Below are 14,102 nucleotides of genomic sequence, written 5' to 3'. Positions count from 1 at the left end.
CTACTACATATTAGGTTGCCATATGTGTGTGTCTCTGTGTGTATATGCGCTGTGTCCAAGACAGCAAATGCCAAATACACAGTAGTGATCCCCTTCTGTCAGGTGAATGGTAAAATTACTCTCATTCTATTTTGGAGCATGAGCATGTTCCTGTGTACAAGAGACACAGTCAGCAAGTACAGTGATGAAGAAATACATGTCAATGGGATTAAGATAATACAGAGTATTAATATGGCACCAGGCAATATTGCTGCACTTAGATGTCTAATAGTATCTCCATTCCAAATCCTTTTTGGAAAGATTTAGAACCCATTTACTGCACAGTAAGATTAAACTCATGATTGAATGAATTACCGTCAGACATTATAGTAAGACAATGTCACACCCTGCCGATAATAATAGTTTGTGCTGACCGGATGCATCACCCCTGCGTATGTTCTGACATTTAATTTTGTTAGTTTTCCAAATATACACGTGTGCGTGTGCTGCAATGAATGGCTGTAAACTCTTCAGGAGGGACAGGCAAGGAAGGAGAGGTGGTGGGTCTGTACTGTGTATCAGGGAGTGTTTTGGTTGTCTAGAGCTTAATGATGGTGACAATAGGTTTGAGTTATATGTAAGTATCAGGGGGAAGGCCGACAAGGCAGGTATCATGGTGGGTCTGTTGCAGACCACCCAACCAAGATGAAGAGACAGATGAAATATTCTATAAGGAGCTGGGAGAAGTCTCTCAATTGTTATCCCTTGCTTTCATGGGAGACTTCAACTTACCAGCTGCCTGCTGGAAACACAATACAGCAGTGAGGGAACAGTCCAGAAGGTTCCCGGAGTGTGCCAGAGAACCTCCTGACACAGCTGGCGAGTGACCCAACTAGGGAAGGGACCCGTTCTGTGTGAACAGAGAAGGACTTGTGGGTGTTGCAATAGTTGGAAGTTGTCTTGGGCATAGCAATCACAAAATAAGAGCTTTTGATTCTCAGAGAAGTAAGGAGGGCCCCTCACTCCAAGAAAGGTACTGAGGTTGCTGGAGTGTGTTCAAGGGACAATGAAGCTGGTGAAGGGTCTAGAGAACAAGTCTCTTGAGGAGAACCTGAGGTAAAATGGGGGGGGTTGAGTTTGGAGAAAAGGAGGCTCAAGTGAGACCTTGTTGCTCTCTACAACTACCTGAAAGAAGGTTGTAGTGAGGTGAGTGTTGGTCTCGTCTCCCAAGTAACAAGCCACAGGAGAAGAGGAAATGGCCTAAACTTGTGCCAGGGGAGGTTTAGATTGGAGATTAGGAAACATTTCTTCGCCAAAAGATTTGTCAGGCGTTGGAACAGGCTCTCCAGGGAAGTGGTGGAGTCACCATCTCTGGAGGTATTGACGATATTTAAAAGATTATGCAGATGTGGTGCTTAGGGACATGGTTTGGTTGTGGACTTGGCAGGGCTGGCTTAATGGTTGGGCTTAATGATTTTGAAGGTCTTTTCCAACCTAAATGATGCTATGATTCTAGATACTAATTAGCATTACTTTAGCTACAGAAGAGATTTCGAAAACAGAGTCAGAAAAAGCTGTTAAAAATACAGATCTGGAAAGACTAACTCGGGAAACACGCTTAGGAGTTGCTGCTTTATGCACAGACATTTTCATCCAAACCAAGATCGCCTTGCTTTATTGTTAGGAATACCACTAATACCCTTGCTGCTTACCTTACACACTGTTGGTATATTGTTCTCATGCTCTGATTATCAGGGGGTTTTACCATGATGTGGAAAACTTCTTCAGAGGTTTTAAAAGCAAACAATAAAACCCCGAACACAGATTCATTAAATTGAAGCAATACAAGAGACATTGAAGGCATTGAACCAATCAAAAAGGAAAGAAATTAATTAGAAGTTTAGAATGTTCTGTATTATCCTTGTATATTGTGCCAGTTTTCTGTTTTCCTTTGCTTATGAGAGTATCTATTTATAAGATTCATTGACAAAAAAATTCTGAAAGGTACTGCAGCCTGCATGTGCTGGGGAAGATTCCATGGCTGTGTGCAGTGCTCAACCTCAAAAGAAGAAGAAAGCCCCTAATATGTTTTTATTCTGCCCATACACTGATTAGTGCTTCCATGAATCCAACTGAACTAAAGTTCAATGCAAATATATTAATGAAAGGCTTGGTATGTGCTGTCTTGTTCTCCATTTTTATGACAAGATAATGAGCAGGAGCTCAATTAAGCTGAAGTTTATATTTAATAAGGCCATCTGTAACAAAGCCATGGCATTATTTTCTTTAAAATCTCTAAGGTTTTCTTGGAGATTCTTGAAAATATTTACTTCTTGTTGTTTGATTTATTCTTTTTTTTTTTCTTTTAGAGTTCTATGATTACAGGCTTAGTTGAACTTACGGCATATCTACTGCACGTTACAAAAGGGTTGCAAGGTGTTCAATTTCCATAGATAGCAATAATGAATGATCTGAGATTAAACTTTTCTATAATTGCACCTATTGTTCTTAACTGTCTTGCCTACCCCTTGCTTTCCCCTTCTCAAATGCATCCTTTAAATGTCCTCCCTCCAAATCCTTTTCATCTCTCCATGTGTCTATGCCTAGACTCTACCCTTTTCCTCTCTTGAGGACTTGATTTGCTTATCTACAGCACTCGCTGTTCCACTTTTCCTGGCTGTCAGACAACAGAAATCTTCTCTAGTGATAGTGTTACCATTACATGTCCCCTCTGAGGTTCCTAAAAAGATCTGGCAGTTTGTGTTGGCTGTTGTTCATCTGCTGTGCTCAGATTTGGCAGAGTCCTCTTGCAGAATTAGTAGCCTCTAAGAATTTGGTTTTGGCCAGAATTAGCGTGGGTAATGTACAGAAGAGCTCTGCTGAGAGATCTCTAATTTGATGCAGACTTCTGGACATTAGCTTGTGCTCAGCATCACAAAAATGTGAAGAGGGACAAATCTTGCTGTCTTTTATGGCTGCAAGGGTTATGATGTTCGCACAACTTCTCTTCGGTTTTCATGGTGGATATCAGAGAATCAGAAGCCAGTGGGCTGTGAGAGAGGGCACAGGTCCCTACCCTTCCCCTTGGAAACAGGATTTGGGCATCATTGGGTATCCTGAGGTACAGTCACCTTTCTGCAATCACCATCACTCCTCCTACTGAGGAGATAGGTCATGAATTGCGGGCACTGTGCTTCAATGCAGCTACAACCTTGAGATTCAGGAGTGTAAAGTGGGAGTGAGACAGGAGCTTGTCAGTAACATGTCAATGACATTTGCTCTTAGTCTTGCCTATTTACTTTCGCTTGGTACAACTAAATTATCTCCTTAATTATTCCTTATTGATTTTAGCTGCTTCTTTACATCCTCAGTGAGATATATTAGTCCTTTTTAAGTTTTGCATGAAAATGCAAATGCTTTACCCTGTAGAAGCACAGCTAGGGTTCAACCATCAGAATACAGTGTCTGGAGAACTTAAAACCAAACTCTGCTTCATTATTTGTTCATTCACTTAGGGGAATATGTTCTCATACTGCACAGCTCACAGCATTTGTTTTTGTTGAATCTTTCATAACAAGTCACCCTTGCACAAAGATACGTCAGATACTTTGCTGGAAGGAAAGTTTTCTTGCTTAGCATAATGTATTCCTAATGTTTTCCTTGGCCTGTAGGTGTTCCTCCAATATTATAATTAATTACAACATTAATAATCCTATTTGAGGAGAGTATAAAACATCTCATGTTTAGCAAAATCCTTCCAGTTTTCTGAATGCTTCAGTTTAATCTTCCATTTTTACAGGCCTCTGAACAAAAGAATACCCAGCACCCAAAGAGAATTAGCACTGCACAGCCCTGCAGGCGTTGCACGGTTCTTACCCTGTAATGAAACAGCTCTTTGCTCCCCCTGGTCTTACTTTTATAACAGTAAATGGAAAAGAGAGGAGATCCACTGTAACCAATTATCATCTTTATTACAATTTCAGTTTTCCTTGTCAATAGGTTTTGGTAAATCAATGTTTATACTGAAAGATACTTTTACTACAGAAGGGGAAAAAAACCCCCAACTTTATAATCAAAGAGTGTTTAATTGCTTCTTCAGAAATATATTTTGATAATAGTAACTGCTCATTACAATAAAAACCAGCAAAGGCATTCATTTGCTGTGGCATGGGAAGTACTGCCAGTTCCAAATGCCCTACATAGTTTCAGAGTTTTTACGTTCTTCAGGCCTCAACAAAAACCAAAGCTCCTCTTCCAGGTTTGGTGGCAAACAGACTGTTCTTCTCCAGTGCTAACCTTTGGACATCACTTTGGTAATAAGCTTTTTTTACATCCTTTAGGAAAGTGTTCAGCTTGTCAGTAGGCACCATTGACACAGTGCAGCCACCCCATCCAGCTCCAGTCAGACGTGACCCGATGGCCCCAAATTGCCTAAAATGAAATAACAAAAAGAAAAAAAATCATGTAAAATAAACCATAAAGGGGTAATTTGTCATATAGGGAATTCCTATAGCAAATGTGAATACTTCACTCAAAACACATCTACATCATCTGATTTTTCTGAAGTATACTTGGTTGTATGTGACATTACAGCAATTTGCAGTTACCATTTTGGAGGAAAAAACCCCACGCTGACTCTTTAAACTGCACCATAGTCATTAGTCATTTCTGTCAATTCCGAGAGTCACCCTCATTTATAATGCTTCGGTATCAGCTGTTTGGAGGATCACAGCACAGCCACGATGAAGAAAGCAGAAGGAAGGAATTGCATTAGCAACATTCATAAGACATCAGAAGTGAAAACAGAAATACATGACAAAAATAACAAAAGAGGGGTCATAAACTAATTGCACAGGATGTAGGCATGCAAGTCATTTTCTAATGTGGCAAAGACAAATAGTTCTATTCTTCCAGGACAGATCTAAAACACGCTGAAGATTCACAGGCTTCTGCAAGGCTGCCGAGCGTGTCAGTCAAGAAACAGAGAGTTCAGAAACTCTTCAGAGGTCCTACAGAGCCACTGCGCTCAAACATCTGTTCATGCCAATGACAGAGCTGGGCATCTCTCTTAGAGGAACCTCATGAACTTCACAGATTTACAGCAGTAGAGGTAAAACAAGAGTTTAGTTCCAAAAGAAGAAAAAAAATGCTCTTACTGAGGAGGGTGAATAGAAAGAACAATGACAAATAAATGACATCCACAAATATAAACCATTCCCAGCCTCAAGATGCTGGCCTTCTGGAAGTGTTCTACAGCAAACCCCACGCCATTACTCTGCAAGATTCAGGCACCCCCTCATTCGGACGTAGTGGAATTTCGTTAGTTTGCTTACCCGTGTTCCTGATCTTTACCTAGATTCAGAAAAAGTGGGAAAACACCATGTAATAACCTCCTTTGGGACTTTCCTAACTGAGCCAGAACAGGATGACTTAGAAAACTCATTTAAAACCTTACTTGCAGGAGAGAGTTAATCTGATTTGCAAACACATACTTTTGATAACATTTCCAATAGCCAGGCATGGAAGTTGACCAGTCCTCAAATGTGTTAGAGGGAGACAGCATTATTTGAGTAACACTGGAAAATGACAGCTCATTCTGAGTAGGCTGTGGTGGCCTTTCATATGTGCATTTTATGTTAAATGAATCTGGTATACTGCTGGGTTAATAGAGGTTTAGGTCGTATTTCAAGCAAGTACTTACATATGTGTTTGATTCTCAGCATGCTTACATCTCTTCTTGAACAGAAACACTTTCTTCAGTGTGTCTGTGTGGTGCCACCCTTCATATTGACTCGATTTGATGTTCATTCTTTATTTCCTGTTGGTGTTTTATTTTACTTATTGTTATTCCCGTAAGCCAGTCATTCTCTGATGCAATTTTGTAGTTTCTGGTCCATGAAGCAACCTCCTAAAATGTGCAGGACCCAATTCAGTCTCGACTGCAATCAATAGGGAAATTCCCATTGACTTCATAAGGCCCAATCCACTTTTCAGAATCAGCTGAATCAACTCTCTGTACTCACTTGGTCTGTTACCTCAGTCAGAACTTTGTATTTCAGATGGTGTCTGGCTTTTATTTTGGAAGGCAACTGAAATCCCTTCAGAATTGTTCTGAACCTTTTATTGATTTCATAATTCTCTGTGGTCATGCTCATGCCTCATTTTTACTGAGTCATTTTAAAATACTTAGTTGAAATAAAGCATAATGTAGACAGAAAATATGCCTGTCTCAGAGCTGAAGTCACTGTGTTTCAAAATACTGTGGATAACAGTTTCACATGTCAGGATATGATTAGATGCTTGGGGCTTAATGCCGAGGAACTTCAAGTTTCAATGGGCAGCGCTGCAACATCTGAAACCCAGGTACCTGATACCACATGAGTTCAGAAGGGAGCACCTAATTCCACATCTAGTGGTGATGCAGTGCATGGGTGGTATGTTAAACATCGAACACAGGGAAGTTAACCTTGGGACAGGTTCTCTTTCAAGTCTTCATCAGTTCAGTCCTATGCTAGACCCCTCTGGTGTAGTGGGATTTGTAGCCAGACACACTTCTTGTGCATTGGCATCCAAATCATGTGTTTATGAAGAGGACTATGAACAATGATCTTGTGGATGGAGCGCTCACCCACATGGCAGGTGATGTGGATTTAATGTGTGGGGAGGTGCTCTGTGCACTACCTGGGCTGTGCTGCGCTGCAGCCACCAAGACAAGTAATGGAGGGAGAGTCAGAGCATGTAGAAAGAGAACACACCTGTAGCCCACAAGTCTGGGGCACTCAGCTCCCAGTATTCACTGGATAAACAGAGAATTATCTTACGAGGAAAGGGGTGGGGTGTGTAAATGACAGTAACAACATGAGTACTGCAGCAAATACGTGGGGAGGGGACAAATTATTCTTTTGTAGCTTAGTGTGCATTTGAATAGCATCTTTGATTCTTTCTGGCTCTGAAACAGCTGCCAACTTCTTTCTGTAGGGTGTTCTGTTTGTTTTGTTGAATTTTCACACTGTGCCATGAAAGCAGGCTTTGCAGCAGTAGGAGAATCATCAGTGGTAAGAGTCTTGATAAGATGCAGAGGTGTTTCAGCTGCCATAAGGCATCTGATGTAATGTAAAAATCTTATCATTTAGCCAAACCCTCTCTGATTACTTCTATCTTCAAATGCAAGGGGCATGGCTGGTAACACCAGAATGATCAGGATTTATACCACCAAAAGTGGAGAATAAGAGAACGAAAGTAAGTTATCTGCAGCACTCAAGGATTCTGAGAGATTTTCAGAAGTACTTATTGAGTTCAGGAGCTCAGATCCAAGTTTTTGTTCTTTATTTGTTTTGTAAATCTCCTGTGTTGCTTACTTCGAAAGTCTAACAGGTAAACCAGCTTTTAACAGCATGACATAGGTTAGAGAAAGTACAAGTCTGCTGTCTTTGCAAAAGGGAAAAAAAACAACTGACCAACTCGTGGTTACAGTTTTCAGCACTACAAACCACAGCAAGTATGGATCCTTTTCTCTCTTGGCAGAGGTTGTAGAGTAAAACATAAAGATCTAGGCAAAACAGAAAACATCTGGATATGCAGATTATTCTTCACAGTTTAAACCTTGTAAGGAGAGAGCAACCGTAGACTCAGGCAATTCTGTGGAATGTATTTTTGGAAAGGCTTTTTAAAGTTACAGGGCAGCTATATAGCATCGTAAGTAAAGAATGTAATTTATGTAGTTCCTGGCCATTTCTGTAATCACATCAGCCAAGCTTTCCTACAGTGACTAGTGATTTTATGTCCTTTTTTTTTTTTTAATGTACAACTTGAGAAAAATTAAGACTTCTTCCAATAGTTTCCAATAATCAGCTGCTGGCTTAAGCTGCATTCATCTAGAACAGCAATACGCTTTTAGAGATCTAATCACAGAATAGTTAGGGTTGGAAAGGACCTTAAGATCATGAGCACAGAATCAGAAAAGCACTGAAGAATATCAAACTTCTAAAGGAGAAAGATACGTTTCTTTGGAAATTCTCTTGGTGGAACAAGACTAAATTATAATGAACAAATAATTCACTTGTTTCTGTGCAATGAATGTAATGAAAAAATCCCAGATTAAGTAATTTCAATATACTAGTTAGAAATCGTTTCACACAAATGACACTGCTGTGGTGCTTAGCTATGCTCATCATACTAGCTGTGGGTTCTTCTGCTGGTAAGTAACAAATCTGATGTAACATGGGCACACACATCATTTTTCTTTTTTTCCTTCACTATTTTGGTCCCTGGAACTGAAATGCTCTGATTAATTTTAATTTAATTTGGTAAAATCCTAACTGTATACTCCTTTCCTTTGGGTTCTGTGGCTGGGTCTATGCTACTGCCTGCAAGCCAGTGTCACGATACCCGAGCTAGCTCCGAGAGCCCCAGCTGTCTAGCCATGAAAGCACAGAGCTCAGCAGAAATGAGAAACAGAGAATTTCCATCCCCATGCTGAGCTTTGTGCTGCAATAGGCAGTTGCTAGCATCCACAGTAGTTTATTTCAATGTAGCACAGGTAACTCCACGCTGCAGTGCAGATCTTACCAGTTTTCCCTTTTTTTACTTGTTTTTCTTGACTTGGAACAGGATAGTTTTCTCCCAGCATTTCTACGAACAGCCCTTACCAATGTGATTCAAACTGGATACCCTGAGTGAAGACACAATGGCTAGTCACTTCTGCAAAGGTCAGTCATCAGGCGCTATTGACTGACAACACCCAACACTGGGTAGTTACTCTACCTAAAAAAAAGGCAGATGGTAAGTTTTAAGGCTCTTCCTCTGTGAGTGGTGTCACAGAACAGGCAGTGCTGATAACCTTGCACTGGATCCAGACCCTGTAGCCCACAATTTTTGATAATACAGTACAGTGTAGTTTCTGTCTTCAGCTGAGACTCTTGCCCTGCTGAGTGACTGTCATAGCTCATTCTACTATATGATCATTATGTGATACAATAAACTGAACGTAGCCTGTGAATTACCTATGGGATTGGCTCCCAACAGAAGGAACAAAACCTGTATTGCTAAATTACTATCAGGCTGCTGTCCAATGGCTATCAGAGCTCCTCTGTGTATTGGCACAAAACCAGCATGTGTATTACATATGCCAAATAATCTGTGGATGTCCAAAAGTCTCCTGTTTGGATTTTAAGTTTGTAGTTTTCTGCCTCAAAGACCATTCCATCTTGTCTGCTGAAGAAATCAGACTAACCTAAATAATCATCTGTATCATACTCCTATCAATTTACAAACCTGGTAAATGGGTGTTGCAGCTTACAAAATCCACAGGAGCACAGAAGTAAGAAAGCACGTGGGAAATGGCATGTTTGTAAAATTCCTATTTTCATTATAAACCAGACTTAGTTTAGAAAAAAAGAAAAAAGAAAAGCCAGTTGCTGGTAAAGAACTAGTATTTTGTAACTTTCATTTTCAGGGGGTAATGCATTCGCTTTTTTCCAGCTTCAAATCAAAACAGTTTCTGTTTTCTTCAAGACTGAAAGGTAGAGGATGGGATATTTGCTTCCAAAAGACGGTGAAACAATGTTTTTTGACATCAGGCCTGAAAACGCTTCTGGCACCCTCTGTTTACCTTCTGGCAGGGCAGTAACTCTCTGGCTTGGGGCAGAGCTTCCCAAACCAAGTACACTCTTCTCCAAGGAGAAGCAGGAACCGTAACAGATGAGCAGAAGTATGAAGCTGGCATCACGAGGAGCTACACACAACCACCTGTGCCTTCCAGCTCACCTCATGCCATTTCTCAAACTCAGTTGATTCTGGGTAGATGGTTTGAAACGGGGGAGGAATACAGGTGGAAGAGAAGGGACAAAATGACAGCCAGGGAATGTGTTTGGGAGTTTAGAGGGCTTGTTTTACTATGACCAAACTGAGTTAGAGAACCCATCTAAAGGAATGAGGCTTGTGCAGAGATGGAGTCTGGGTAATGTGGGGCAAGCTCAGACACACAATGCGGAAAGAAGTAGGGTGTTGGCCATTACGACAGCTCACACACCTTTTGAATGGTGAAATGCTGTCCAACCTATCTGATACCCTGGACAACGTATGTTTTTAATAGGAAAAAAAAAAGCAATAGCATTTCACAATATACTGTTATGATTTCAAGGCAACCTCAGAATGTGTAATAGCTTTTTTTACGCTGTTCCCATGGTGGCAGTTCTGAAATGGTTAAGAAATACCCCAAAAGTACCAGCATTCAAATAGAACAACTAAGATGATGTTTTAAGAAAACCAGTCATGACTTCTACAACTCAAAAAAAGAATAGCCAACAGTCTAACGTAACACTTGTGACGATGAGTCAGCCCAAAAGCAGAGACTGTAATAAAGCCATAAACTGTAGCTTTCATCTGAAAATATTACACACATGTCAGTAGGGAAACAATTGACCATGTAATGTCCCTGCAGGAGATTAATTTTGTAATAAGAGACAAGAATACTTTCATTTTAGAATTGCAATAGCCAACAATGTCATATTTTCTCATCAGTTCAAACAATATTCTCAACAGGCGATTACTCTTCCTTGTGGTCAGAACTTACAGGCAGATGTCTACCAGGCGATCCAGTTCAGGACAGCTGCACTCATACATCTCCTTGCAGCTGATATAGCTCTGGTTCATTAATTCTCCCAGCAGCTGGAGAGCGTTGGCAGGTGCTTCGCTGCATATCTTCTTGAATTCCAGCACTCGCGCAGCCTCGCTGTACACATGCTTTGCACGCTGGTACAACTTAAAAGTGGAAACTAAACAAAATGAAAATCCAAAGTACCCAGTTATCCATTAATATTCACTACAAAAAGAACACACAAAAGCATAGCGGAATTACATTTTTTTTAGTAATTCATATTCTAAATTAGAACTCTCTGGGCTGAAAGTCGTCTGCAAAAGCTCACCTACATCTTCTTTCAAAGCCCTAATAAAACAGTATTTAGAGGTCATCTACATACAATGTACACTTTTCTTTTCAGGTTCGTAACTTCATGCACATGCTCGGGTTATTTGCTGTATCACTGAAGAGACCCAGTCTCTCCTTTGACTTTGCACAGGCAAGCCACAAGTTCAAAAGGTAGCAGTGACATGTACTGGGGCATTAATCTAAAGCTTTCAGGTTTCCAAATGCCAGCAAAACTGAGTCATGAGAACACCAGAAAGACCCCCAGCCACCAGGGTGCTGTGTGTGACTGCTCCAGGCCAAGCCCACATTAATTATCTAACTGTGCCAATGGACCTTTTCTTGAAAAATCAACCACCAAACCACAGAAACATCAAACACTTCTTTGTTTGTTTGTTTCTTGAAGCCGAGGTTAACAAAACTGCTATTATCCCTGTTTCCTGGTGCATTCATAAGGAAGCCCTCTCAAATATTTTCACAATGATGCAGGCTCACCCTGACTGCAAATAATACTAGATTAGAAGTACAGTGCAGAGCACAGGTGCTTTCAGTTTGGGTTTCAGGGTTTATTTTTGGTGTGTGTTACCAGCCAGAGTGTCAGTGCTGCCTGTGTGGAGGTGAAGAGATGTTGAGCCCAGACAGGTATTGCTTTAGTATTCACCTGTGGAGATCAAAGGCTAGTGCAAGGATTTGGGCTAAAATGTTTCAGTTGTGCCATGAAAAAGCAATTCCTCTGGGAAGAGTGAGTGTGCGGCTACCATGGGGTGTGCCTGAACCTGCATGGCCGTCAGGGTAGAGACCCCTCCACCAAGCCTGAACAGTGGGAAGGGGATGGTTGTGGTTTAAGGTTCCTCAAGCTACTCCTATTTACAGGAGGGTTTGGTCTGTGCCTAATACCAAAGAACTGATCTGCCTTTCCCAAGCTTGTGCTGTAGTTCATTGTTTATTCTCTCCCAATATAGTTCTGTTTGGTTTAATACCATGGCTGCTATTGAGAAAGTATTGTTCACCAGAAGCATGTGTGACATAATTCAATTTATGATTAATTTGGTTTGCTTGAGCTGTTTGGGTGGTAAGTATTAGACAAGTGGACTTTATTCTCTGTGGGGGGCACCTACTGCAATATGTTGCTTTATTTCATCACAGCACATTCTTGTTAGAGCACCTCAGCATCCCTCGTTTTCTTTCTACATGCAAATTCTCCTTCAGAGCAAGGTTCCTCTCCTCATTTCAGCAGGTTTCTCCTGCCTTCTAAGATGGCTGATGAAACACCCACACAGAGGTAAAAGAAGAAGAGAGACAGGCCCTGTATTCGAAACAGAACTCCTGATCTGACCCAGACACATGGAGTTCCTACTTGACTGTTTTGTGGAGACAGCCAAGTCCTGGAACCACTTCTGATGACTTCAGCAATCTACAATTGCAAGTGTATGCAGAAATCTTCCTTGAAAGACTGGAAATAAGACTGTGTCCAGTACTAAGTCTCTCATACGTGTACTCCAGGCTGCAACCCTTACAAACTGAAACTTCATCTGTGTAATCCCTTTATATTTCTCCATTATCAAGTGGAAATCACAACTGTAAATGCTAAAAATACAGTGCTGAGACACAAGCAGTCTAAAATGATAAACATCGAACACAGTGTTCTGCTACTGGTGATATTTATTTTGTAATCTGATACAGCCTGCTACTGAGAAGCCCTGTGTTGCTCTCTTTGAGCAGGCCTTCTGAGTGCATTTCAAACTAGGACAGAGATAAGAAAACTGGGTGCCCCCAAGAAACATCGCCTTGAGAGTATTGCACGGGAAGAGCAGACTCTGGTTCCCATTTAGAGGTGTGTTTTACCCCATTGGATTTGTTGCTGCTGCAGCTACTTGCATTGTATTTTGCAGAGAGCTGCCTTGCTACTTTTGAATATTGAAGAAAGGCAGCTTGGCCTGTTTTTAAGGATGGTTTCTCTTTAAATTTTCTTTTCTTATGAGGCATTGTTTTAGAGCAAGGAGATTTCTAAATGTGCATTCGTTTAGGGAATATCTAACGTTGCGTGAGAGATTGCCATAGCTCACACTCTCTTGTAAATCACCATTGAACAGTAGTAACCCAAAGAATGAACTGAAAACATGTCTGGTTTCAATTGTCAGGCAACAGACTTGCCAAAGGCTGTGATTGATTCGGAGACCACCCTTTGGTAGAGCAATGCTCCACTGGCCAGATTACCTTAAAAACTGCTGGGGTTGTGTTGTGCTCATCACGTTGGTAATTGGCATCCCAAATGGGTGCTCCAGCAACTGGCTGCCAGCCAGAAGATCCGAGCTGTGCCCTTGATGGCACTGGCTCCCTGGAGAGCCACCCTGTGTAGGGGAGAACGTGCTACCTTGACCCTGTCTTTCTCCGGCTGCCAAAGCAATCCTTGCAGGCAGTTCTCGAGTGAGAAAGCACGGCTGTATGTTATTTCCAGACTCCTTTGTGGACATTCACCAAACACGGATCAGTTAAAGGCTGGTATCGTTACCTCAGGTATTGGTTGGCTATCAGCTGTGGTTTATTTCAGGAAATAACATTTGTGTTTAAAAAACCTTTTTTATAGCTTGCTTTTCCTCTGTGGCAGTGGACTCTTCAGGCAAAATTACTGTCAGGAAAGCAAACACCTCTGTACTCTCTAAGTACAATTCTGAAATAATGAAATGGTTTGCATATTTTTGGCTTTCAATGCTTAAATGCCTCTGGTAATAGAAAAACCTTCTTGTATCTCTTCTGTTTGGATGGGTAGTCCAACTAACTATATATAATAAAAGACAGCAGAGCACACATGGTATTTCCAAGAATTACACCTATATTGGAATCTCCTTGCTACATCACAGCCTGTATATTAGCTCCACGTAAGTAAAATCTGAACTAACAGGACATGCCAAAGAGCTCTGGAGGCTGAGATTTTAGAAGAGGGCAGAAACTCATCAGAATCGGTGTGCTTCGTGTGGCCTCATCTTTCACAATTAAAAAGGGCTAATTTCTTAAGCCATACTTTGTCACAGTTAAAAGATACAAAACCAAAGTGTGCACAACTGATTAGTTTATATCTGAGCTAGGGTGGGAGTGCTTTGAAAGAGGAAAACTGAAGCCCTCAAAGTAAACTTTCCAGTGTTGCACGGGACTGGGTTATACGGTCTCACCCTCTGTGGTATTTAAAGGAGAGCAAAAA

At 41.1% G+C, this 14,102-nt stretch overlaps 1 protein-coding gene across 1 annotated transcript in view; it reads right to left on the bottom strand.

The window, feature by feature from the left end:
• Positions 1-3,931: 3,931 nt before the first annotated feature.
• The window catches only part of GALK2 (galactokinase 2), a 45,838-nt gene continuing 35,667 nt past the window's right edge, over positions 3,932-14,102 (bottom strand). Inside the window, exons 8-9 of the mRNA XM_010024871.1 lie at positions 10,553-10,754; positions 3,932-4,410 (exon numbers count right to left, since the gene is read on the bottom strand). Coding sequence (XP_010023173.1) covers positions 4,203-4,410; positions 10,553-10,754 — 410 coding nt within the window. The 3' untranslated portion in view covers positions 3,932-4,202. The remainder of the gene's footprint in view (positions 4,411-10,552; positions 10,755-14,102) is intronic.

The sequence above is a fragment of the Nestor notabilis genome, unplaced genomic scaffold, assembly GCF_000696875.1.
Source record: "Nestor notabilis isolate BGI_N333 unplaced genomic scaffold, ASM69687v1 scaffold12092, whole genome shotgun sequence".
Taxonomy (NCBI): Eukaryota; Metazoa; Chordata; class Aves; order Psittaciformes; family Psittacidae; genus Nestor; species Nestor notabilis.
This window is presented reverse-complemented; position numbering and strand designations above follow the sequence as displayed.